This window comes from Lissotriton helveticus, chromosome 5_1 (assembly GCF_964261635.1).
Source record: "Lissotriton helveticus chromosome 5_1, aLisHel1.1, whole genome shotgun sequence".
Classification (NCBI taxonomy): Eukaryota; Metazoa; Chordata; class Amphibia; order Caudata; family Salamandridae; genus Lissotriton; species Lissotriton helveticus.
The window spans coordinates 393689261-393714102 of record NC_136065.1 but is presented as its reverse complement, the minus strand read 5'-3'; the positions used below and the strand labels follow the sequence as shown (position 1 = coordinate 393714102).

Here is a 24842-nt window from a genome sequence, read left to right as displayed (position 1 = left end):
AGGGGGGAAGGGGACATAAAACACAAGGGAGCAACAGGAAGTCTCCAGGCTTATTAAATCAAGCCTAAATGAAAGCAAAGTTATAATTTGGGGTGCACCTCAAAGGATAAGGAACCACCAGCTAAACGTCACACATATTAAATTAAATAAACTAATGTTCATTCCTTGGTAACGTGAGACAAAGCAATCAGGGTTAAATTTAAGGCTATGTGTAATGTATTTAAGCACAGCATACTCTGCATACTCAGAGGAAAATGTCATAACACACTAAAATTCCACAACCAAGTTAAAAAAAGTGAAAAATATGACTAAAAGAAGACAAAGGACAAAACTGTAATAAGGGGGAAACAGAAATATGATTTTTTTAAAAAAAAGATTTAAGTGAAAATAGTGCCAAATAGCATGGAAGCAGTAGAACAGGACCTAGGCATGATTTGAGGCTAACGGCGATGGAGCGCTGTTGAGCTACAATAGGACTGGTCCTGGTGAGAAGTCTGGTATTCAAGAAGTTGCAAAGTCCATATCAGACAAGGGACAAATGTCTTTCTAAGGGCAAATCTGAAAATGGAGCTGCTGCTGTGGAACTGACACAGGTCAGTCTTGCTAAGGTTCAAAAGCTTTTGAAGTTTTTGTGTGAGAACATTTCTAAGACCCAAAACAGAAAGGGACTTTTCACTGATACTCCAGCCTTTCAGGAGGACAACTCTGAAATTCAGTCCAAAGCTGTGGAACTGCCAGTCGGGCCCTTTTGGCGGGCAGTCTGCTTGTAAAAGTTTTCAAACATTTCCATGCTTTTTCCTGGTGCGCAAGCAACCACAAGAGTATACTTTTAAACCCAACAAGACTTCGGGGGGAGGGGGCACTTGCAGGCTCTCAGGCTGGCACCAGCAAAGTCCAGTTCAGTCCAAATTCCAGGTTCCTGGAAATTATAAGAAAATGGCCTTTTGCAGTTTGCTTCCCTTTAGCCACACAGGAGGTCAACAAACTGGCTTTTGGAATCTACATCATTATCCTCGGTACATGGGAGATCAAGTTCAGTCCTTCAGAGCTCCTCACAGGTCAAAGACGAATATGTGACATTTTTCCGCATACAAATACCCCGCATACCACCACTCCGCAAAAATGATTCCTCAAATACTATCACTCCGAAAATTAACAGAACGCAACCTTTTACAACGAATATGCCTTTACCACGCATGCCACAACGCAAAGGCATGCATGTTAAAGGTATACTCATTGTAAAAGTTTTAAAGGTAAGTGAGTACCCTGGAAAAACACTAACCTACACTACACAAACACTACCCTACACTACACCAACACCAAAACACTACCCACTACCCTACACTACCTTACACTACACGAACACTACCCTAAACCCTAAAACACTACCTACACTACACAAACACTACCCTACACTACACCAACACTACCCTAAACCCTAAAACACTACCCTACACTACACATACACTACCCTACACTACACAAACACTACCATAAACCCTAAAAAACTACCCTATACCACAAAAAGACTACCCTACACTACACCCACAACACTACCCTAACCCCTAAAACACTACCCTACACTAACACTACACTAACATGACCCTAAACCCTAAAACACTACCCTACACTACACATACACTACCCTACACAAACAACCCTAAACCCTAAAACACTACCCTACACTACACATACACATACACTACCCTACACAAACACGACCCTAAAAACTAAAACACTACCCCCTGCATGACCCTACACTACACAAACACTACAACACTACCCTAAACCCTAAAACACTACCCCCCACATGACCCTTCACTACACAAACACTACAACACTACCCTAAAACACTACCCCCTACATGGCCCTACACTACACAAACACTACAACACTACCCTAACCCCTAAAACACTACCCCCAGCATGACCCTACACTACACAAACACTACAACACTACCCTAAACCCTACAAAACCACCCCCACCATGACCCTACACTACACAAACAGTACACCACTACCCTAAAACACTATCCCCCGCATGACCCTACACTACACAAACACTACAACACTACCCTAAACCCTAAAACACTACCCCCAGCATGACCCTACACTACACAAACACTACAACACTACCCTAAACCCTACAGCACTACCCCCAGCATGACCCTACACTATACAAACACTACAACACTTCCCTAAACCCTAAAACACTACCCCCAGCATGACCCTACACTACACAAACACTACCCTAAACCCTATAATACTACCCCCAGCACGACCCTACACTACACAACCACTAAAACTCTACACTACAATAACACTACACTATCACTAACCCAGCACGACCCCCACCCCTAAAAAATTAACCCAAACCCCCTTACCTCTCTCGTAGTCGTGGTTCCACACTCCTCCGGGTTCCATCTTCTTGAAGGCTATTATTTTTTCACAATGCATGTGCATTTACCATACATGCCTTTACAACGTAATTCGTTGTAAAGGCATGCGTGGTAAATGCAGCTGCGTTGTGAAAAAATGCGGAGTGATGGTATGCGAGGTCAATGACCTCGCGGAGTAATGGTATGCGGACTGAAAGTCCGCAGAAAAAAAGATTCGGAGTAACGGTGCCGTACCGTCAAAGACATGCCAGTCCTCTTCTGTTTTTCTGCAGATCCAGAAAGTATTCTGAAGAGGGTTCTTTGGGATGCTGAATTTATGCCTGGCACCGGCTATCGGGAGGGAGCAGCCCCTGAACATTAACTATCCAATGGGGTAAATAGCCACTTTTTAAGCAGTTACTCTCTGCCTTTCTGTAAACAGGCCCAAAATACCATGTACCAGGGCAGTTTCAAGATGGTGAAACCTTCGGCCACGTTAAACTTGTGCTCTGAGGGTTTTGGGCCAGTAGAGGAGTGCATTATGGTAATCCCAAGTGTCCTCCCACATCTAACAATAAAATCCCATTTGAAGCAGGCCCTGTACCCACAACAAACTAAGACAGAAGCCTGGTAGGACAAAAGCAGGGCCCTACATCACCCAAACTGGGGCTACACAAAAATGATCCTTCCCTCTCCCAGTCAAGTACACCAACGTGTTACATGTGGCTTAAACAGACCAGTCAGGTAGGATCTGACAGTGGTGTGAAAGAATGATCACATCCACCACCTTGCATTTTCTGCTGCATTCAGGAGTCATCTTTGTCCATTCATAAGTCATCTTTGCCCATTCAGGTTAACCTATTCAATATTCAGATCAAATAGTAGGCTCAGCGGTTGCTGAATGCAAATTAGCCTTCAGCCACTTCGGGCACGGTAAAGCTAGCTTTCTAGAGTTACATTTCCCATATATTTCATAATAATTCAACTTTACCATTACAAGGGATTTTTATTAAACATAAAAATAAGTCTTTGGATTGCGCCTGTAAGTCAAATATTATTGATTAAAAGTGTATACTCTATAGTTTGACATTTCCTATGCGCCAGCCACAGCCTGACCTGTGACAATGTCGCTTTGGGCCTAGTGACTGGGGGGAACATGCCCTTTCAAATGTCTCACATATTTCTCTTAAATATTATGCACTCTACCTTCTGAAATAGCGTGAGCTGTTTAAAAACCGCTACGGCAAATGATTTATGAGATGCTTATCAATGAACAAGCTTTTTACTAAATAATGTCATTTTACAGAAAGCTTGTGTTACGTTACAGTGATGTGTTTAATGATACTTAAAAAAGAAATCGGTAACTGAGTATTTTGTTTATGTTCAATTAATTGAGAGTATTTAACTGTTTTGAAAATGGGGCCTCACAGGTTCACAAAGGCTGGGTTTCACCCCTCTCGTTTGGAGTGAGTACTTTTGGGGGTTAGGTGTACACACACAATTGTTTTTTAAGGAAGTTGCAAGGTGTTTGAAGCTAATGTACAACATAGTTATGTAGTTCCATTCTGAATTTAAAGTCTCCAAATTGAGAATAAACTGAAAACGCAGCTTAATTTTAAAATAAAAAGAAAGCAAGCAAACTCTGAAACCTCACCATATAAATCATGGTACTATCCAAAATAGGAGTAAAAGTTACATGAATTAGGAATATGGGCAAGCAATATCACAGACTTATGTGCTGTCAAAGGCAACCGTCTCCCAAAGGTTGTAGGCCTTACCAAAATGTAGCACTTTCCACTACTGTGGTAATAAAAATAAGTGTTAACTGGTAAGGCTGCATTCGTAGAACTGCTTGCTGTTAATTAACTCTTAAAGAGGTTTTGCCTTGTCCTGCTCTTAGGAATGTGAACTAACACTGCCTTATAAATCGATTAATTCAGTGCTTCTGGAATTTCCTTGTTCATCTCTATAAAGATTAAGAGAGAAAAGACAGACTGTTCTTTCCCCCTATCCCAAGACAAAGAACAAAGCCTATGCCCGCTTCATCAGCAGTAAAAGTAAAAACATCATAGTGCAATCAATTTAAATTACATTTCAATGAAAACAAACCTTTACTCCTTAGCGGCGTCACCTTTATCGTGAATTATAAAGTTACTTTAGAATATAAGCCATAAGTTCAAGGTGTTTTTTTTTTCAAAACATACACAAAATGCATTTAGGAGACAACACAACCAAACAAGGAAGAAGCAGCATGTGTGGTTAAGCAACATATTTTCTTTTGTTAATTAATAAACACCAGCTCTTGATACAGATGGCACAACAGAGAGTTGAGGGTTTACTTACAAGGTGAAAAGAAATTATATGGATGCGATTTGTTTTGATGGCATGAGAAGAAAAGTTGGAATACAGCTTGGTGTATGAACAATTAGTGCATCTGGGTAGGAACCAGCAGAAAAGTCAACAAAATGGTTTCACATACTGCACCAAAACACTCATCTACAGACCTGATAGGGCACCGTCCGCTAGAGGCGGGAGGTTTTATGCTAGGTACAATAGACAAGATGTGTAAGAATTGATACATAAAGCACACAACAATCATTAGAAAATTTGGTAACCCTCACAAGATAACCACCCAGCACAGGGAGTGAGGTGACCGGGTGAAAAGAGGTCAGACAGACCATGCAAAGATCTTTTGAAGGAGCTCAACAGTACCAATATAACATTACCACATATGGTAGATAGTAAAAATACATAAAAGTATTGGTATGTACGCATGCAGACAGATAGATGAAACTGTTATGGAGTCTATTCAGAAGTGAAGTGCTATGTTCCGAGGTGATATGCAGAAGGAACAAGACAGCGTGCAATTTAGTCAATATAGGATTCCTCCAAAGTATCAAGATCTATTTTTTCACCACTCTATTATGTGCACTGACTAGGAAGGTGGACAGGCCTGTGCAGGTGTCCAGAATTAATGCAGGCATGTGGTGAACAAATTATATTTCTGCTTTGTAAAAGAAATAATATCTGGAACATACTTTATTTTTTGACCACCTTATGATGCTCGGGCAAAATATTTTACAACAGTGTTCACCAGTGAATCTGCCGCAGTAACACCATCAAATGTTTGGTTATTTATCAAAGAAAACAATGTTTGAAAAATAAGGATGGTCCCAGGAAGGAAAGGTGACCTGAGAAACAACAGTGATACAAGCATGAAAGAGCAACATTTCACAGTTTGTAACATACTGGCTGGAAGGGGCTGTGCTGGGGCAAGGACACGGCTGGCAATCTCCAGGGGACCCTCGTCTGGGGTCGCCGTAGTAGCCGGGCTGGCAACGATCACATTTAGGACCCTCGGTGTGATGCAGGCAATTCTGGAAGGAAACCAGAAAATCATTAGTTTCATGAAACGTCATGTGGTACTTTCTCAGAGCAATGCTGTGAACAAGCTCATGAACTCCTTGACAAATCCACATGTTGTAGGACAACCTACGGAACAGGATGATGGTGAATCTCACTGTTCAAATTCCAATGAAACAGATGTACCCTGTCGTCAATGCCCACCCACAGTATGAGTAACATGGCCAACAATGGTACTGTTTAAAGGTTACATTTTAATAGCATGTCATATAGAAGATTACTACAGTTGATGGTCCAGTATCATTCTTCAAACTAAACCCAAACTGATGAAGAAGAACGTACTTCAGGAAAGGAAGGATGCTCCATTCTCAAGAAGCATTCTAAAGGTTTATGAGACCAGGCCATTGGTACTTGCCGACTCTCCCTGATCACTGTACCAAGTTCCAGTTATACATGTTTTCATTATAACCAATAAATATGTAAGTGGCCTCCTTTCAAAATAATTGTCAAAACGGACTATGGAAATTCCACATGCATTATTAGCTAGGCCCTCAAGGATTACAGATGGGCATACACAACGTGCTGTATACTAGAAGGTGGTATGGAAAGGACAGATTGGTCCTCACCCCATTGTGAACAATAAATTGCCCTGAGGGATTCCATGTTCTATTTATGATGAAATAACATTAGCATTCCAAGATCTACGCATAATGCCATTGTTAGGCATCACCCAGCTGTCTGCCCAAATCAAAATTCCAAAACTACGGTAGAAATGCTAAAAAGAAAGCCTTCAAAAAAGAAGCACACATTACAAAACATAAAGACTCAAACAAATAGCATTAAAATGTAAAAATCATACGTAAATGTCGACCTTCACAAAAGTCAACATGCACCTTATCCCACCATCAGGCTCTTGTGCCAAAGCAAGCTAGAAAAGGAGCTCGAATAATAACTAAACCCAGTCTGAAAAAGATGGGACCCAGGTTTAGTTTGAGCAGAGAATTTTTAACAGATAGGAATTTTAACAGGTAGCTATTGAATGGCCTTTGTTTTTGCATTCACCAATGAAGCCGTTTTTTGTAGTCTTTTGTTTTTTAAAGTTCTGGTTTTTACATAATTAAAAAAATAGACATGAAGGTTCACTGCATGTTCTGCTTTACAGACAGACATTTAGCAATACCATTTCTGACCTGGCACTCTCCAGTTTCAATGTCGCAGTCTGTTGCATGCCCACTGCAGTCGCAACGTTCGCAGGTGCCCAGGTAGAGCCCACTCGTAGAGCGTGTGTATCCTACAGCACAGTCCTGAAGAGAGAGAGACAGAAGGATGAGAGGTTAGAGGTCACAGGCACTCCAGATTTGGCACAATGATAAACATCGGTATGACAGGCAGATTGCTGCAAGTCTCAAAAAGGAGTGGGGAGGAACCGAAAATAGCCATGTGCCACCCAAGGAAATAGTGAGCTAGAACAGGCTATGTCTGGAAGACTGAGGCCCCACCTTGCCTTGGATTAGTAAAGAAACTCTAACCAGCCATTCTGGCCAAGCATCGGTGAGACTGGCACTGCTTGGAGATTGTGAAGTACATTCTTCTTCATTACTAATCTTCCTCATTTACCATTGTATACACTCGATCAGTCAATCAATCAATAAAGGGTTTGCATAGCGCAGCTACTCACCCAAAAGGGTTTCAAGGCGCTAGGGAAGGGAGGGGTGGGTTGAGAAGGGGGTGGGAGGGGAGGAGGGGGGGGATGGTGCACGGCTCCAGGATGTTACGGTGCTTCGTTGAAGAGCCAGGTATTGAGGACCCTCAGGAACTTGGCGAGTGAAGGTGTCTGTCGGAGGTGGAGAGGGAGGGTGCTCCTTGCATTGGCTGCGAGGAAGGAGAAGGAGCGTCATCCTGTTCTGGTCTTCTTGATGCGTGGTACAGTCGCAAGAGAGAGCTGGGCCGAGCGGAGGGATCTTTTGGGTGCGTGGAACGAGAGGCAGTGGTTCATGTAAGCTGGTCCGGTGTTGTGGAGGGCTTTGTGGGCGTGGGTGAGGAGCTTGATGGTGATTCTCTTCTCGACCGGGAGCCAGTGTAGTGTTGGCTGATGTGGCAATAGCCCGGTAGGTTGAGGACCAGTCTGGTGGAGTTTGCGGGTGAGGTTCTTGTTGATCCCGGCATAGAGTGCGTTGCCGTAGTCCAGTCTGCTGCTGACGAGGGCATGGGTGACCGTTTTCCTGTGTTGGAAGGCAATCCAGTTGACGGTTTTTCAAAACATTGAGGGGAAAAGGCAGTGGGCTTATTGGATATATCAGAAGTTGGGGACCTTTAGGATTCCTCTGTGTTTTTCAATTAGGAGCGAATTCAATCTAATGGACACCTCTGCAGTATAGATTTATAGCATCCCCCTTACCCAATAATGTAATCTTTCAGATTTATAAAACACTGGCAGCAACAATATCTTCCTTAGCTGCACTGAAAGATATGTGGGTACAAGATTTGGGTATCCTGGCGAAGGAGGATGACTGGGGGGGGGGGGTGCCATCCGCACGTGGTTCAGACTGGTGCACATTAAGATACTTCATCTGGCACATTTCACAAGGACCAGACTTTTTTGGACGGGAAAAATAGGCATAGATTAATGTCTGAGAGGCTGCGGACAAATGGGAACATTGCTCATCACCCTATGGGAACGGCGATGCCCACCTGTATAGCCCTTCTGGATTGGCGTAGGCTGCCAAATTTCATCCGTAGCAGGGAAAACATTGACACTTAGACCACCAATGGAAATATTTGGTATCTTGGGAAGAGCAGCCATCACCAACTACACATTGCTACTGGGCAACATTGCTCTTATGGTAGCTAGAAAAGACATCATAAGATTATGGGGTAGCCCTGAGGTTCCGAGACTGGTGCACTGGTAGGCAAATATGAACTGGTGCATGTAGGCAGAGAAGTCTGTATACAAGGCAAAGTGTTGCCCTCAGAAGTTTGAAACAGAATGGGGACCATGAAAGGAATTCCGGACCTCCCTTCTATGCTCTGAAGAGCATAGAAGGGAGGTCATGGATGCTTTGGAGAGAGTCAATTCGAGGTGGCTGGCGACCCAAAGGGGGTAGAGATGTCTAGCAAAATACATTGCCAGGTAAACAAATCCCTCCAGTGTAAATCACAGAGTTGCTGTGGGGTGATCAGGAATGCCACCGACCTGTGTACGTTGATGCACACTCCGGGGTACCTTCCCAATATGTCTAGAATTTTCAATACTCTAGGAATTGTATGTATTGAGTTTGTCAAATAAAGCATTATCTTCAGCATAAAGAGCGATCATATTCTCCCAACTTGGAGCCTACTATAACTCATGGATCTAGGCGTCAACTATTACCCATTTGGCCAAAGGTTCTAGTGCCAGTGAAAACAGCAGATGAGATAGAGGGCATCCTTGCCTCATCCCCCACCCAGTACTTACTCCTGTGATACCGCCCTATTAACTCTCACCCTACCACTGGTTTGGCATAAAGAAGCCTCATCCATGACAAAAATTCAGGTCCAAACCCATCCTTTGGTAGGGTTACCAGCAGATCATGTGACTCCACAGAATCAAATGGCTTAGACATCTAATGCTAATGTAGTTTCAGGTTTCCGTAGGATGTCTAGTCCTGCCTGGCAGCCACATAGATGTCTAAGGTTGTACCGGGTGGACTTCAGAGGCATGAAGCCAGACTAATCTGGGACTAGAAGTTTGTCTACAACTTAGATCAGGCGATTGGCCAGCACTTTCTAATGGGCCTGAATGAGGCGCATTGCTCTATCAGTTTTCCTTCCTAACAGAGGAGCACTACAGTGGCTATTCTTAGATCTCTCTGTAGACACTCCTCCCATTTCACCTCTTATAGTATATCCTAAGTGGCCACACCACCTTCCCCAGGCATTTAAAGAATGTGGACGGAAACCCATTTTGGCCAGGGTCTTTTCCCTTTGCAGTTGTTGAATTGCCTCCCCAATCTCCTCCACTCTGAGCTCACCACCTAGCATTTTTCTGTCTTATCTGCCAAGAAGCGGAGCTGGGATCTAGTTGACAAACGTCTGATTAAAGTTGATTTAAGACAGATGCAATGGAGCTTGACTCAATAACATTTCAGAAACATTACGGTCAATGAGCATTCTCTACAACACCACCATCCCTTTGTTACTCTCAACTTGCATTTGCTAGTGCAGACACCATCCTTCTACAAAGCCCTTCAATGGTGGACAAATTGTGTCAATTGTCTGGAAGCTTTATTTCAAGACACCCTTCTTCATAAAGACCTTTTCATAACCGCAGTCTAATTTTACACTAAATATACAAAAAAGAATTGCTAAGTAAGTTTGACTGGGAAAGCCATTTTATAATTTATTATATTATTGTTATCCACACTCTGCAATGATAGGTAAAATGAATTTGACATATTTCTGATATTTTTTCCTAATGCAACTAAAGGTAATATTTAAATATACTCCAATGCATAGTCTACTATATGATTTGCACATTTATATATTGTTGCGTTACATAGCATGGTCCTGTTTCAGAACCATTAAAAGTATCAAGCAAAAATAATGGTTGTAAAATACCATAGCCATAGGCAAAAAGTTAGTGTAAAAGTAGCTTATCAGTTGGGGTCTTTAATAGTTTCACATGTAGTGCATTCATTTTCAATGTAGAGGACTGATGCAAAATAAATATTTTGCTAAGAAGTGAGCACTGAACAAAAGCCCATAGTGCCACGCTGGATTAATGCCATCTTTATACAGGCTTTTCCTTGACATCATCCAGTGGTAGATAGTATAGTGTAAATATAAATCAAGTTATTCCATTTGTTGCTTACCACTAACCTCAACTGAGATGCAGCATTTGACCGCAAATGAGTCTATAAGGGATTCGCGGAGCAAACCTTAAGTTACATTAGGTAGCTTTTTCCTTCTGAAGCATGGATGTGTTATTGATATTCTCATGCTATGCATCTACTTCTAAACCGTGTTCAACCTACTAAAGAAGATGGTCTAGTAGCTGCAGTAGTACCAAACATATTCCTTACTACTGTGTGGCATAAAACGGTCTAATCTTGCCTGTATGTCCATAAAATAAAATGAAGTGAATGTCTTTAATGGCAAACATCTGAACCCAACACTAGATGGCAGGAGTATGCAGAGCATGTGTATCTACATCCACACATGCTGCGAATTGACATTTACTATGTACAATGTATAAATGTGTTGCATACGCTCAAAACTGAAAGTAGGCAAAACTGCTGTTTGCTAAAACAAAACCTAAGTAGGAGATGCCTCACACAACATGGGACATATGGACAACTACGCTGTTCCTGAACACTCCTGTCCTAGCCCAGTCGTACGTCAAACCTCTTGCACCATTCAATGGATAAAGTGACCTTTCGGTCAATGATTACGGGAGTAGACCGTTTCACTGTTGATTTGCAGTGAAGATACACTACTTTAAGTACAAACACAAGATAAAGTCCAAAGACAACTTCATTCTTGTGTATTGGTATAAATGTTTTTCTTAATCATGAATGACTGCATCTTGTCTTCTAAACTTCATAATGGCAACACTTTTTTGTCTAACTGCTTTTCTCTACCCTCCTTTCATATTTGTTTTTGTCTAATTTTAGTGGGAAATGTAGTCCACTGGTGACATGTTTTAGGTTGAAGCTGTAATCAGCGTACTTTTGAGAATTTATAGAGCACGTTCTTAATAAAACATTAAGGCAGCACTATCCTACGAAACCCAATATAAACATGAGGTACTATCTTAAATTTTAAAAGTAATGAACCTTCACCCAAGGACTACTTTCAGATTTTTGAGGGTGCTATAAAGGTGCTTCAAAAAGACTGGAAGTGCATTGTTAGATCTCAATTTATCTTTTTTAGTCTCAACCACACAGAAACTAGAGTTTTTCCTCTATTTTTGACAACCAAACAAAACCAAATCAGGAATCCGACATTATAATATTCTCAAATAGAAAGTATGTGCTCAAATAGATCATATGTACCGTAGAAAAGTAGTGCACAAGGAAAACACCACTGCATCATACTAAACATGACTCAGAAGACGATTCTTCATATTTATTAATGAAACCATGATAAAGCGTGTCATTAAGAATTCTTAATTAATCAAGCAATGAATTCAACAAGGCACTTCCCTTCATGCTCATTGGAGCAAACACACATTAGTGCAACAGAGGGATGTGGGCCTGAAACCTAAATGAATTGTGAAAAAACCTAGAACAAGATGCCCAGTGCAAATTTAAATTTACCTAACAATGTTTTCAATAGAAGACTAACAGTGTACTGTAGGAAGAGAAAAACTATGTGGCAAACACTAAGAGAAAAAGCACAGTAATGCATGACTAGGTGAGCAAAAGTACTTTGAACGTTTTTAGCTATGGTCAACTTGGATAGCCTTAATGAGGAAATCTGATTATTTCAATCCTCAAGTGAACTGAGCTACATGCTCAAGCAGCTTCTATATTCAAAGAACTCACCTGACAAGATGGCCCAGTGTAGCCTACTGGGCAGACACAGTTTTCGACTTCCACAGCTCGCTGCAAGCCAGTAGAGTGAGGAACAGCAACATCCATGTGGATATTGGAGATTCTGGAAAGAGACAAGATACATAATTTCATCTGCGGCAAATGAAACCTTCAACATCAAGGTATCTTCACACAGGACACTGATGAGAGTGAATAGGCTAGGGATTCTAGAGTCCCAGTGTTGAAAGCACAGTAACATAGAAAAAGATTGGATTAGAAAGTATTAGCCCTAAACTTATAGTTGAAAAGGGTGGCTGTACACAATAGCTGCACGATACATAACGTCTTCTGCTAGGCATTGTAAAAGTATGTCTTTATGCTTTCATTGGGAGTTTGTTTTGGAACAGATATTTCCCACTGATTCATCCACTTCAAGATTTTATCAAGCAGCATAATTTTGGGTACACGTGTGAATGCAGCTCAAACTAACGAACAGTAAGCAGTCATTATTAAGCTCCCGGCTTAAAGAAATATAACTCAATTAAATAGAGTTCATGAACAATTTTGTTAAAAATACATTTTAAAAAAATCAGAAAAGCTGGAACTGAAACTTACAAATCCCCTTCACAGGACAGCCTATCAAATCATGGTAAAGGTAACCTTCACCTCCACTTTTCTCCTTGGTTTAGTGGATAGACAATGGTACTGTGCACAGTTAAGTAGTCTTTCCAAGCTACTAGTGGTGGTTCAGTGGCTTGAACCAAGTTTCTCAAATAAAGAATTTTTCAAAGAAACACAATCTCAGTTTTATATTTCCATGGTGGTCGATGCCCCAAAGTCCAAGGTGTCGCTGAATCTACAGCACAACTCCTTCTATCTGCAATGCTATCATGGTACCCATACACTAATTCTTAGCCCCTCAACAGCCACCTATTTGCTGCTAAGAGGTAAGGCAAAGAAGAAGTGTGGAAACTACAGGAACTAAGTTACCCTGTTTACTAGTTTTCCTCGCTGCATTCACAGCTTTCGAGACTGAGGCAGGAAGGGCATACCAAAAGCAGAGGAAGCACCTGCTGACCCAGCCTTCAACAACTGACATCAATTTGTCAACACTGAAAAAACTGCAGTCATCTTTAGGAATTCATGGCAAATCCCCCAATTTACGTAGAGACTTCAGCAATTCAGAGCCCTCTTGAATTACCGGCTCTCCACCATCCTATCTGAATAGGATGCACGGATCATGAAGAGGTCGATATCAGCCAGTGCCATAAGAAGGTGTTCCCGAGTGGCAGCCTGCCCATCAGAACGCCGCCAGGCATGCTACGAAAAAAACAGAAGCACTGATTTAATTTCAACTTCACACAAGTATATCCCCACAGTGACTATTACAATATGCAGAAGAAACAACTTAAATCTTTCAAGTTCTACATACCAAAAATGGTCAAAAAAGAAAAACATTAGTTATGAAGGATACTAAAATGAGAATGTGGGGGTCTTTTTAATAGATTTTTCCTTTTCACTCCATCAGCAGCAGCAAAAGTATAAAACACTTTTCTTAAAATAAAGCATATTTTCAAATGTAAGTGTTTAAAAGTAATATTCTTAAATTCCAATGCAATAGGTACTTGGTTAAGTACCTCACTAATTCATGACTATCAAGTCCCAATATCAAGTCAACTCCAGCGAGACTTAGTTACATAAATAATCAAAATAACTTGCAGGAAGGAAATTAAATACAATAACTATGTTACAAATTACAGATCGAGCTTGAAAAGAAAGCTTTTGAGGAATACCGATTTAAGTTGACACAATTAATGCATTTCTTAAAGATGGATGACCTGCCACTGTTCCTCCCCCACCAGTGACTCAATAAGATGGAAGGGTCTCCTCTAATCTTATAGAGAAATAATAGTTTAAAGATCTATGATCATCATGGGAGGGATCCTGAGAAGTAAATGTATATGTGATATAATTGAGAGGTCTACGCAGGTACACGGCATATTGTACCATTGTATTTTGAAAGGAGGGGAATCTGTCGCGCTCAGTTCTTCTCACATTTTTTTTAATAAAAACCTAAATAAATAGTTTAAAGAATAATAATGTATCAATAATTCATATTAATAATGATGATCATCGACTATGAGTGTAGAATGGCACACTCAAATGCATTCAAGTATTGCAGTGGATATGCCCAAAAGAAAAAAGTACAAATAAAATCAAGGGGAGGTTGTCCTATAGTATAGCCAGCATTTCAGTTACAACTAAATACATATCAGTAATCCTATTAATATAATCTTAATAGTTTTTTCTCTAATCTATTACAAATGTTTAGTCTATTCCTAGCCAAATAAGTTACCCTTTCAAGTGTAGCTATCTGGGAAAGTTCCTTAACCCAGTCAAAGTCAGCATAACTATTACCTTTCCATGATGGAAGAATCTTAAGAGGACCATGATGTTTAACTTCCAGTAATCCCACCTGAGCTCGGACAAGAACCGTGCTAACCACAAACGTTTACCCTTTCCTCAATGCAACAGAATGACTGCTGTGTCTTGTGCCTGGCATTCTCACAATCCAATGTAATCACTAACATGAGCCTCATTTCGCATGGCTGGAAACTAACCTCTCTGAAGAGGACAGTGACGGTAGTGGGAGTGCCCGGGGTGAACTCGGTACTGCTGAAATGCTCAAGGAAGATTCCATTTCCCTGCAGGATCACATCTGGTTTGCTGAAGAGAGAACGAGATCCCGGAGACTCATCATAAACGATTGTGTACTTGAGCTCACCACCGTATGATGTCACCTGGAGCAGAAGGGAACAAAGCAACAACCCCACAACATGAAGAAGGCAGGAAATGCTGAAGCAAAAAGGCAAATCCATTTAGCAGAATGCTGCAAAAGCCACCAAGGATGGATGGTCACACCTTTAGGATTAGTAAAATGTGAGCAGCATGCATCACAATTATTTGCAGGTTATGTCTTCCCAATTCAAGGGACAAATGTCAGCCATTTTTTTTCCTACTCTGTTTTCTAGATGTCACTAAAGTGATGCATTGTAGGTTTTATAGCACACACTGGATTTTCTTGCCACAAAACAGGAACTAGATTTAATGAAGACACTCCACCTTTGTTTGATCACAAAAAAGTGAATCCGTATTTACCGCGTACCCTTTTCAAGCTTTTGAAGTTTCACTAAATAAACATTTACCTTCATTTTGGTGGTCCAACAACAAATGAAACCTACATTTCTGAATTCAAGCTAATTGACTTTCCATAATAAGGATGTGTCAAATTATTTACTGTAGAATCAAGAACTAAACTCAATACTAGTGATGCAACAATCCCCTGCAACATTGCTTTTACAACAGTTACTTTCATCTCCAAGCTAGTCTTTAGTTTCCAGGATTTGCTTCCAAAATTAATTATATTATTTGTAATGTTGGGTGGACCCATTAAAAGGCTGGTTAAATTATCTGCAGATGGTTATGTTAGTGTCACAATATCATGCACAAATCGGGCAAACGTGAGCTCTATGCATCATCTCTTTAGATAGACAATATAAATCAATATGCTAATTTCAACAAACATCTCAACAATATTAAAATTCAGAAATTAGCCATGTAAAGGAAGGTGTTGTAACCATCCCATTACTCTGACATGCACTGTACCTTGTCTCCCTTGAAGCGTTCCGGCAGGACCCAGAAGTAGGTGTCTCTCGGGACTGCAGCAAAAGCACCAAACATCAGCTCCGACTGGCCTCTGACAGCAATGCCCTGGTTGATAGTGCGGGTGTTTGCAATGTTTGCAAGGGAGAATACAGATCTCTCACTACTGTCATGAGCAGCCCGGACCTGTGGAAGAAAGCTGACATTTTAGGATGACAAGTACTTTGCTAGCCGTACACCTTCCACCATGGTTAGCTCAACAAGAGGGCTGTCATACTTAAATGCCAAATAGGGTAAGCTAAGGGTAGCAATGCTTGCTCTTTGGTACCTCTGGCACTGGTCCCCCTTCTCCTCATTAAAGGTTCATATGGTGCGTGTCTGGTGCTCAATCTCTCTTCCACCACTAATGGTATTTAGTTGAATTAATATCCATAATGTCATCAACCTCTGACCACTCTTGCCCCAGACAACAACAGGGCCAAAAGGACAATCTGGAGGCAGACAGAATGAGGATTACCCTTGTTCAAGTGATATACAGTAGTCCAGAGCTGATCAAATGTTGTGCTTATATCGAGAATAGCATGAAAGCTTCAAGTAAATTTTACAATGACAGGGAAGTCAGAATATAATTCCACCTGTGATTAAGTGGTCCTTCCCCTTTGTACTATACAATCACTCAAAAACACAAACCCCATCTGCAACTGTACAGTTTTTTCATACAAATAACAAAATCAACCCCATCACAGTTTATGAACAATTCCCTTTAAATCACAGCATAAACATTTACAGCGCCTACTTCAATCCATCATGAGGCGAGTCCATGCTCAGGAGACAGGGGGCAAATAGGGGGTAAAAACCGTGCAAGTGGAAACATAAAATATCTAAGGAGAAATGTAGAAGCACATCCTTTGTGCAGGCTGTCCAACTCATTTCTCAGTGGCCGGTCTTAATGTGTCCATGTTGGATCGCACCATTGGTAGCTATTTGGAAACCAACTTCTACTGCCCATATCATGGTGGTGGGAAGGGGTGGGATCAGGAAACCGCACCTGATCACGGTTCCAGAAGGAACTAGCACACTGCTTTGTTACGCCCATGCAGAAGCACTTCAGACAGCCATCTGTATTCTTCTCGCTCAAAAAGAAAGCCCCATTCTTGCAGACGTCACAGAGCGTGCCTTCCACGTTTGGCTAAAATAGAAAATAAAGAAATAAATCACAGGAAACAGATAAAAGGGGAAGTTCCCTATAGTATGGTGAGGAAGATACCCTCAAGTATCCAGTGCGCAGTCTTTAAAGGCCAACCTTATGAACGTTACCACTAAGACATGCTAAAGCATTCATGTAACCAACACAACATACATGGTAGTTTAACACAGCCGGAAAACCCACATTAAGACAAAGGCTTTGATGGAGTCTTGCTAAATGACTGCCGGTCTACCTAGAAGTCAGTGTTATTTTGGATTAGAAGGACAGTTTCAGGCACAGGATAAGCACTACTGAGCAGTCCTTGTGTTTTTATTTCTAGATTATGAAGATGTGTGTCCTGGTTCATTTTTTGGTCTTTGTCGATCTGATATTCAGCAACAGCTCACTATATAGGCCAAGAGGGCAATATACTGCCCATCATAGTGTTTGTAAAGAGAGATGGTGTTCATTTTCGGCCCTTTATTGTATCAACCTTCTAATAACGGTGCAAGATCTTATTTCAGACAGAATAATGTAAACTGTCCTGTGATGCCAGCATCCAAACCCCACGCCGTTTCTATGGGGTGTGGATGCCGTGCTACTGACGACAGAAAACATGCTCAATAGTAGAAGGGGAAGCATCCAGTGATGGAATGGCACAGATAATACTAAAATGCAATTTTACACTGTAAATTTTACATAAAACACTTCGAGAAAGGAAACAAAAAACAATTGCAGCTAAATTACATAGTTTTGACTATTTTGATACCTTATGTTAATTTTGAGACATATCTTTAGTTTGGTTGGCCCCTACATGGCAATTTACGTGTTAGTGTATTGCATGTATTTAATATATACATATATTTTAAATGATGCAATAGTTTAATATTTGAAGAAATAGTTGTCCTAATTGCATTTTTAGGTTTAAAGTATTTTATTAGAGTTTCTGCAACAAGAAAAACAATAATACATACAAAGGAATACAGACATCATGAAAGTATACAGCAAAGACTCTCCCCAAGAACCCCATCAGTATCCGGAGAGGACTAGCCAGGCGAGTGTAGAGCCCCAATAAGAGCGTGAGCGCCATGATGCACTTGTTCCAAAACCAGAACACCCCCCCCAACTCCCACCCCTCCCCATCCCAACTCCCCCCCACCCCCCCGTGCCTGAGCGAATGTCCAGCAACACCCTCACTTCCAGAAAGGAACCCCGCGCCCTCCCCTCCTCCCCCCCCCACCCATTAGGAAATCGGGGTGGTCAGCCGCAGCAGTCGGAGATACCGTGGACAGGTGATCTCTTTGAATTCTGATTGCAATAGGACACCAAAAGGCTGCCACAGGTCATCAAATCTGTCTACCTCCCCCGCCACCGTGAGGGACATCTTCTCCATCCCTAGAACATGCCACAACCTGTGTAACCAGCCCGTGGTTGTGGGAAGCGTGGTGGTACGCCAATATATAAGGATGTTCTGGATCGCCGACCCCAGAGCGATCGCTATCTGTCTGCCCCTCCTAGAGCGCAGTGGGTACATCAGGCCATTGGGTAACCCTAGCAAAACATAGGCAGGAAGGCGCGGCAATTCTATGTCAAAGCACTGATCTATATCATCCAGGACCTCCCTCCAATACGGACCCAGCAACGGACAATCCCATAAAATGTGCGAGAGTGTTCCTGTCTGCCCACATTCGCGCCAGCAGGTGTCCTGTATGAGATGGTTCATGTCGTGCAGCCTCTGAGGCGTATAGTACCAGTACGTAGATATCTTCGTAAAAGTCTCCGTGAGCCCAGTGTGGTAGGCCGAGTGCCGAGCTCGATACGAAATGTCGTCCCATTCCTTGTGACTCAGCGTCCTGCCCAGCTCCCGCTCCCAGCGCGCCCTCCCGGGGCTATAAAAGTGATGGGGGGGGGGCTGTAGTAGCCGGTAAAGATCCGAGATAAGCTTGGCGTCGGAGGAGCGCGTCGCAAGCCACAGCTCGTATGGGGTAAGTTTCCGATCCGCCAGATCTCGCACCTGCGGCTGTAACGCCCAGTGGCGAACCTGCAGGTATCGCATACGCTCCGTCTCGGGTAAGTGGTATTCCCTGCACAAGTCAGTGAACGACACAGCACCCTCCGGGCCATAAATATGAACCAATGCACAGCACCTGGCCGTCTGCCAGAGCGAAAAAGCTCCAGGCTCCGTTCCGGGCCGGAAGTCAGGATTCCCCGCCAAGGGAGTAAGCGGCGACGGGAAGGTGGTAAGTTCATGTCGAGTGCACACGGCATCCCAAACGCGGAGCGTGGCCTGCGTGACAAAGGACGCATACAGATTGGGGGGCCTGTGACTCCTGCGAAGGAAAGGTATTTCCTGCAGAGTCCTGCCCGCCACCGCCTGATCCTGAAACAGCCAGTGTCTGTCCGACTCCCATTTACTCCATTCAACCAAGTAGCGCAACTGCGCCGCCTGGAAGTACTTGTGTAAGTCCGGGATGCCGAGGCCCCCGGACTCGGGTGCCAGTGTGGAGAGGGCTCTACGGAGTCTAGGTTTACGACCCTGCCAAACAAATCGAGCGATATCAGCCTGCGTCTGTCGTATCCATCCCTTCGGAGGCTGTAAAGGCAAAGCACGGAACAGATACAGCACCTGCGGCAAGAGAGTCATTTTCACTGCAGCAATGCGTCCCAACAGTGATAGCGTACCTTTGCTCCACCGGAGCAACTCTTCTTTCAGTTTGGTCCCTAAGGCCGCATAGTTAGCCGTAACCATGGCAGGCAGGGATGGTGCCAGCAGTACCCCCAGGTATGGGATCAGATCTCTAGACCATTGCAAGGGGAAGCGGTTTTGCAGCTCCAACCTGGTAGCCGAGGCGAGCGAGATGTCAAGGGCCGCCGATTTCTTCATGTTCATTTTGAACCCCGCCACAGCCGCAAAAGCGTCCAACTCTGCGAGGCAGGCAGGGAGCGCCTCCTTCGGGTTGTCGAGCATAAAGATCACGTCATCCGCATAGAGGCCGATCGTGTGGATGTAGCCGCCCATCTTGACACCCGTCACTTCTGGGTTACTTCTAATCCTCTGGGCAAAAGGCTCCATGTACAGAGCGAAGAGCAGTGGGGACAGGGGGCACCCCTGCCTAGTACCCCGTTCAATCGCGAATTGGCCCGAATTGCAGCCATTGACCCTCACCGTCGCAGTGGGAAACTTGTAACAGTTAAGTATTAGGGTGCGAAACTTCTCGCCCAACCCCAGCCTACAGAGAACCTTCTCGAGGTAGGGCCAATGCACCCGATCGAACGCCTTTTCGGCGTCCACCGAAAGCAGCATATGCTCCCCGGGGATCCGAGAGGTCTTCTCCAGAACGTGGACCACCCGTTTGGTGTTGTCCACTGTCTGCCGGCCCGGGACAAACCCGGCCTGATCCGGATCCACCAACCCCGGCAGATGAGGCGCCAAACGTGCGGCCAGGATCCCGGTGTAAAGCTTAAGGTCTACATTGAGCAGCGAGATCGGCCTATAGGATGCACATTCGGTGCGGGGTTTTCCCGGCTTGGGAATAACCGACACTGTCGCCCTCAGTAGATCCGGGGGGATGGCCCCAGACTCCGCGAAGGAGTTAAAGAGTCGTGTCAGCAGCGGGGCCAGTTCCGGGCAGAATGTTTTGTAGAAGAGTGGAGTATAACCGTCGGGCCCTGGGGCCTTCCCATGCTTGAGTCGGGAGATAGCCCCAATCACCTCTTCCGGGCGGATATCCCGGTCCAGGTAATCAGCCTGTTCCGGTGAGAGTACCGGGAGGTCGACCGATGTGAGGTAATCAGCCTCTGCCGAGGCTGATGGGGGCTCGCCAGCGTAGAGGTCCGCATAGTATCGGCGGAAGCCTTCCGCTATCTGGTCGTCCTCCGTGACCAACCCGCCTCCGGGGACGGACAGGCCCTCGACCTTCTGGCGTTGGTGTCGTACCCGCAGTTTATTCGCTAGCAACCGGCCGCAACGGTCACCGCCAGTATAGTATGCGTGCTTCAGGCGCAGCGCCGCATATTCCGCCCTGTCCATGTCCAGCGCGGCGAGAAGCTTCCGCGCCGCTTTGAGCTGCCTCCAGACTCTGGGGGCCCCTGTCCTTTGGTGTACCTGTTCTAGCTCCCGAACCGTACCTGTAAGTTCGTCCCTCTTCCGCTGTCTATCCCTGTTCTCCGCCGAGGAGATGGAAATGAACTCTCCCCGCAGCACCGCCTTCAGGGCTGACCACTGCGTCGCCCGGGTGGTATCGTCGTTCTCGTTGTGCTCCCGGAACCCAGCAATTGCGGCCCGGATCCGCGACAGTACCTCCCGTCGGTGCAGCAGAGTGTCCCGGAGGCGCCAGACCCCGCGTCTCGGGGATATCGGCGGCAACTGGAAGCATCCCGACACCGGAGCATGGTCCGACAATGTGAGGACCCCTATGTCAGATGCTGTCGCAAGTGCGGCCAACGGCCCCGTCACCAGGAGGTAGTCCAGCCTGGCGTAAGTCCTATGTGCGTGGGAGTAATAGGAATAGGCCCTCGAGGCGGGATGTAAATGTCTCCAAAGATCGTGCATGTCCAGGTCTCCTAAGTGTGAGGCACTAAGCTGTGAAATTTCCCCAGTCTGTGGACGGCGCTGCGCGGATCTGTCTAAAGATGAATTGAAGACCATATTCAGGTCACCACCAATGAGTATATGCCTATCTGGGGTAGTCGCAATATCGTCTAGAGCAGACTGCAGAAACAAGTCCTGGCGATCATTAGTGCTATACACCGAACCCACCGTGAAAGGGAAACCCCCTAACCTAAATCTGTATGCCAGGAGCCTCCCCTTCTGCTCCGCCACCTTGTGCAGTACCTCCCCCCTGAACTTCCCAGCCACCAAGATAGCAACCCCTGCCGTTTTAGTAGTCCCAGAGGAAAAAAGCTGAACCGGGAACTTCGGGGACCGCAACCTGGAACAGTCCCGGGCCAGGAGATGCGTTTCTTGCAAAAGGCAGATATCCGCCTGGGTGCTCTCAAGAAGGGATAGTATCGCCCTGCGCTTGACCGGGTTATTCAAACCCTTCACATTAAGGGTAACGATCTTCAGGGCCATGAGTAAACAATGGGGAAAGAGCTGCAATGGGGCCCGGAGACACAGGAAACACCCCACCAGGTGGGGAGGCGGAGTGGGGCAGGCGCAGGAGCGAGCCACGGTGAAATAACCACAGGGGAGGTGACATGTGAACCTGTAGTAGCAGGGGCCCAGGGCGAACACAACAGAAGGCCAGCACCACCCCACCCCCCCTCTCCCAGCGCAGGAAGAACACAGCAACAACAGCACCCTGAAACCAGAGAGCCCGCCCAGCACACCATCAGAATCCCCTCCCGAACAGATACCTCCCCACTCAAGAAAGGCAACATGAGGGCGCAAAAAGCACAGCCTAAGGCAAATGAGGCACATCCCAAACCCCGAACCCTCCCCACCCCAACACCCCGAACAACCCTCAAACTCCCCAACTCCCCATCTCTCCGTCTCTCTCCCACCCCCTTACACAGACCCCCTCCCACGCTCCCCAACATCAACCTTAATGGTTTGAAAAACCCCATTGTCCCAGTCCAGCCCCTAACGGGCAAGTCTGTGGTAAAGTGTCCGAGTGGACGTCCAGCCACCATCCATGCCCCCCCAGAGCCCCCCACCCCCCCCGGAACCCTCAAACCTGCAGTGCCAGTAAAGCCAAGATGATCTCCCCCAAGACGATGCTCAAGCCGTCAAGGCCACGTCACTGGACGACGTGGAGCCGGATACCTCCCGAATGGCGCTGTCCATTTCCGCTCTGACCGTAGGAGAGTCCGGTCGAGAAGGCTGAGGCGTGGTCCGGCGCCGTCGGACTGTCTGCCAGCCCCCTCTAGAATTGCGGCGGCGTGGCGTCGGGACATCCTCCTCAGTAGCGGTGATTCCTAGCACCCCACACGTGTCCTGGAGGGATCTCAGTTGGTGCAACGTCCCGTTCCAGCGAAAAATAAGCCTGAAGGGGTGGCCCCAAGAGTATTGCGTGTCATGCTCTCTTAGAAAGTCCGTGGCAATTTTGAAGGACTTGCGTTTCTGCAACGTAATCGCGGACAGATCATGAAACAACGCAATCTGGTGACCCCTGAAGCTCAACGGTTGTTTCTGACGGGCTTCACGGAGGATACGCTCCTTCAGAGGGAAATCCGGGAGAAAGGCCAATATATCTGGGGGTGGTGCCGAGGCCCTACGCGGGAGGCCCACTCTATGCGCCCTGTCAATCCTCACCGGAAAGTCAGCCGCTTCGCCCAGGACATCCCGGAACAGGTCTCGTAGGTAGGCCGTGACGTCCTCCCCCTCCTCTTTGGACGGAACGCCCCTGACCCTGATGTTGTTGCGCCTGGACCGATTTTCAAGGTCCTGGGCGTGGGCCTGGAGGTCGATCTGCTGGTCCCGAAGCCGCAGCACTTCCTGTTGTAGGTTCGTGATCTCCTCGTCCCTGGATAGATTAGCGTCCTCCATGGTGGCGACCCGCTCACCAAGCGAATCAACTTCTCTTCTCACCTCTCGGACCTCGCCCGCCACCTCCTGCTTCAGGGTCTGAAAATCCTCCCTGAGTGTGCTAAACAGCGACTCCAGAAAAGACCTGGTGACCGGGGGTTCACCCCCCTCTGCCCCACGAGATCCGGACGAGGGGCTCGGCGTCGGCTGGGATCTGTCCTGTCTCGGGGCACCCCTGCCCAACATCTCGGGTAAGGTACGCTCACCTTTCTTGCCTCCCCTGTTACCTGACATCGCAGAGGCGGCGGTGCGTCGCAGGGAGAGGGCCCGCGAACCACGTGGGCTCACGCAGCAAGTCGGTCCAGTGCAGATCCGGGGCTCCCAGGCAGCGCCCCAAAGCTCCCCAACAGACTGGATGAGAGATGAGCGCGACCAGCACTCCACTGCAACACTCTCTTAGTGCGTCCCTGCTTCCCAGGAGCGGGTCACCACCCCGTCTCCCGGCTCCCGGCCGTGTCGCTGCTCCATCGCAGCCTTCCAGGTGGGCACCGCCGCCCTATGAGACCCTGCGCCGGGCGAGCCACACACCGGCCAGCACCCTCTGGTCAATCAGGCTCCTGCAGGGCCCCAGGCACAGCACGCGGGCCCAGCAAGCCCACTGGGGGACGAGGTCGGCAGCACAAGCCCGAGGGGCACAGGCCCGGCGGTGGGCAGGGTCACCGAAGTTCGTTGGCGCCTTCCGCCCGGGCCCCGCGTGTGGGCCCCCCAATGCAGCCACCAGATCAGTCTCACCGGTCACAGGCAGGCACAGGCGTCTCACCGGGGTCCAAGCCGGGCCACTCCAGAGCCGGGGCCCGCAAAGGAAGTCCGCTCGCGTCTCCGGCCTGCTAGGCCTCCAGGCTCCGCAAATCCCCGGGTCTGCGTAGCGCTCCTCCCCGACTCCTCTCACCACCAGGGGCGGATGGCGCCGCACCGCCAAGGGCCAAGGCCGCCGGCTCTTCACGCCAGGGAGCACCGGCACCGCCGGGGGGGGACTCGACCGTGCCCCCGCTGGTCAGCGGGCCCGGGAACGCCCCACCACACCGGGGTGCCGCGGGGCAGCCGCTCTCCCTCCGCCCGGCCTTGTTCAGGCCGCGATGTCCGCCCGCCTCAGGGGCCTGCTTTCCGCGGCGTCGCTCTCCGCGTCTGTGCCTCCGGGGGCTCCAAAAACGCTCACACCGGGCTCCCGGCCGCTTCTGCTCCCCTCTCCGCTAGATCTGGGGGAGATCAGCG

General features: G+C 46.2%; 1 protein-coding gene across 2 annotated transcripts in view; it reads right to left on the bottom strand.

The window, feature by feature from the left end:
* HSPG2 (heparan sulfate proteoglycan 2) overlaps nt 1-24842 on the bottom strand; it is a 948088-nt gene that overhangs the window by 518698 nt on the left and 404548 nt on the right. For both annotated transcript variants that reach the window (XM_078642606.1, XM_078642605.1), the window contains 7 exons: nt 16964-17104; nt 15919-16101; nt 14874-15053; nt 13454-13572; nt 12265-12376; nt 6931-7044; nt 5627-5754 (listed from right to left, as the gene is read on the bottom strand). In XM_078642606.1, the coding sequence (XP_078498732.1) occupies nt 5627-5754; nt 6931-7044; nt 12265-12376; nt 13454-13572; nt 14874-15053; nt 15919-16101; nt 16964-17104 (977 nt within the window). The remainder of the gene's footprint in view (nt 1-5626; nt 5755-6930; nt 7045-12264; nt 12377-13453; nt 13573-14873; nt 15054-15918; nt 16102-16963; nt 17105-24842) is intronic.